The sequence below is a fragment of the Nestor notabilis genome, unplaced genomic scaffold (assembly GCF_000696875.1).
Source record: "Nestor notabilis isolate BGI_N333 unplaced genomic scaffold, ASM69687v1 scaffold17171, whole genome shotgun sequence".
NCBI classification, from domain to species: Eukaryota; Metazoa; Chordata; class Aves; order Psittaciformes; family Psittacidae; genus Nestor; species Nestor notabilis.
In genome coordinates this window covers 1-586 of record NW_009915301.1, presented here as the reverse complement: position 1 = coordinate 586, position 586 = coordinate 1, and the positions used below count along the sequence as shown (strand labels likewise).

Sequence of the window (586 nt, the reverse complement as noted above, 5' to 3'; positions counted from 1 at the left end):
TGCGTGTTCCCATCCCACCCTCCTCCATACCAGCACCCCTGGGGCGATGCTGGCTGGCAAGGTGAAAGAACACAGAGACAGCAATGCTGAGCCAGCGCTAGTTCAGTGTCGGTGTTTATTTGTGTGACACTCAGGGCAGGAGGATAGGAGCAGGGCACTGTGGAACATCTGCGGCAGGGGGGAGCCGCACGGTGGGGAAAAGAGAGGGGGCCACAAGGGTCCACCGGGAATGGGGATGTCCCGGTGGGGTTAGGGGCACTCGGATCTATTCACGCTCTTCTCTACATTGCCAGCCTCGTGCGTGACCTTGCAGGCATAGGTGTTGTAGTTGCTCCAGTCAGAGGCACTCAGTGTCAGGTAGCTGCTGGCCATGTACTTGTTGTTGGTCTGCCGCTGTGCCTGGCTGGTCTCGATGCCACTGCTGAGGGTTTTGCCATCAGCTGTCCAGGTCACCTGCACAGCGCCGGGGTAGAAGTCTCCTATCAGACACACCAGGGTGGCTTTGTTCTGCTGCTTGAGCTCTTCGGTAGATGGCGGGAAGAGGTGGATGGTGGGAGAGACCTTGGGCTGGCCTGTGAGGGAGAGA

At 59.0% G+C, this 586-nt stretch overlaps 1 protein-coding gene across 1 annotated transcript; it reads right to left on the bottom strand.

Moving 5' to 3' along the window:
* Positions 1-249: 249 nt before the first annotated feature.
* On the bottom strand, positions 250-582 carry IGLL5 (immunoglobulin lambda-like polypeptide 5; the record flags this gene model as incomplete). Its single annotated transcript, XM_010024082.1, has 1 exon — positions 250-582. A coding segment is annotated over one exon (333 nt), but the record flags the coding sequence as incomplete, so codon positions are not given.
* Between the last annotated feature and the right edge of the window lie 4 nt (positions 583-586).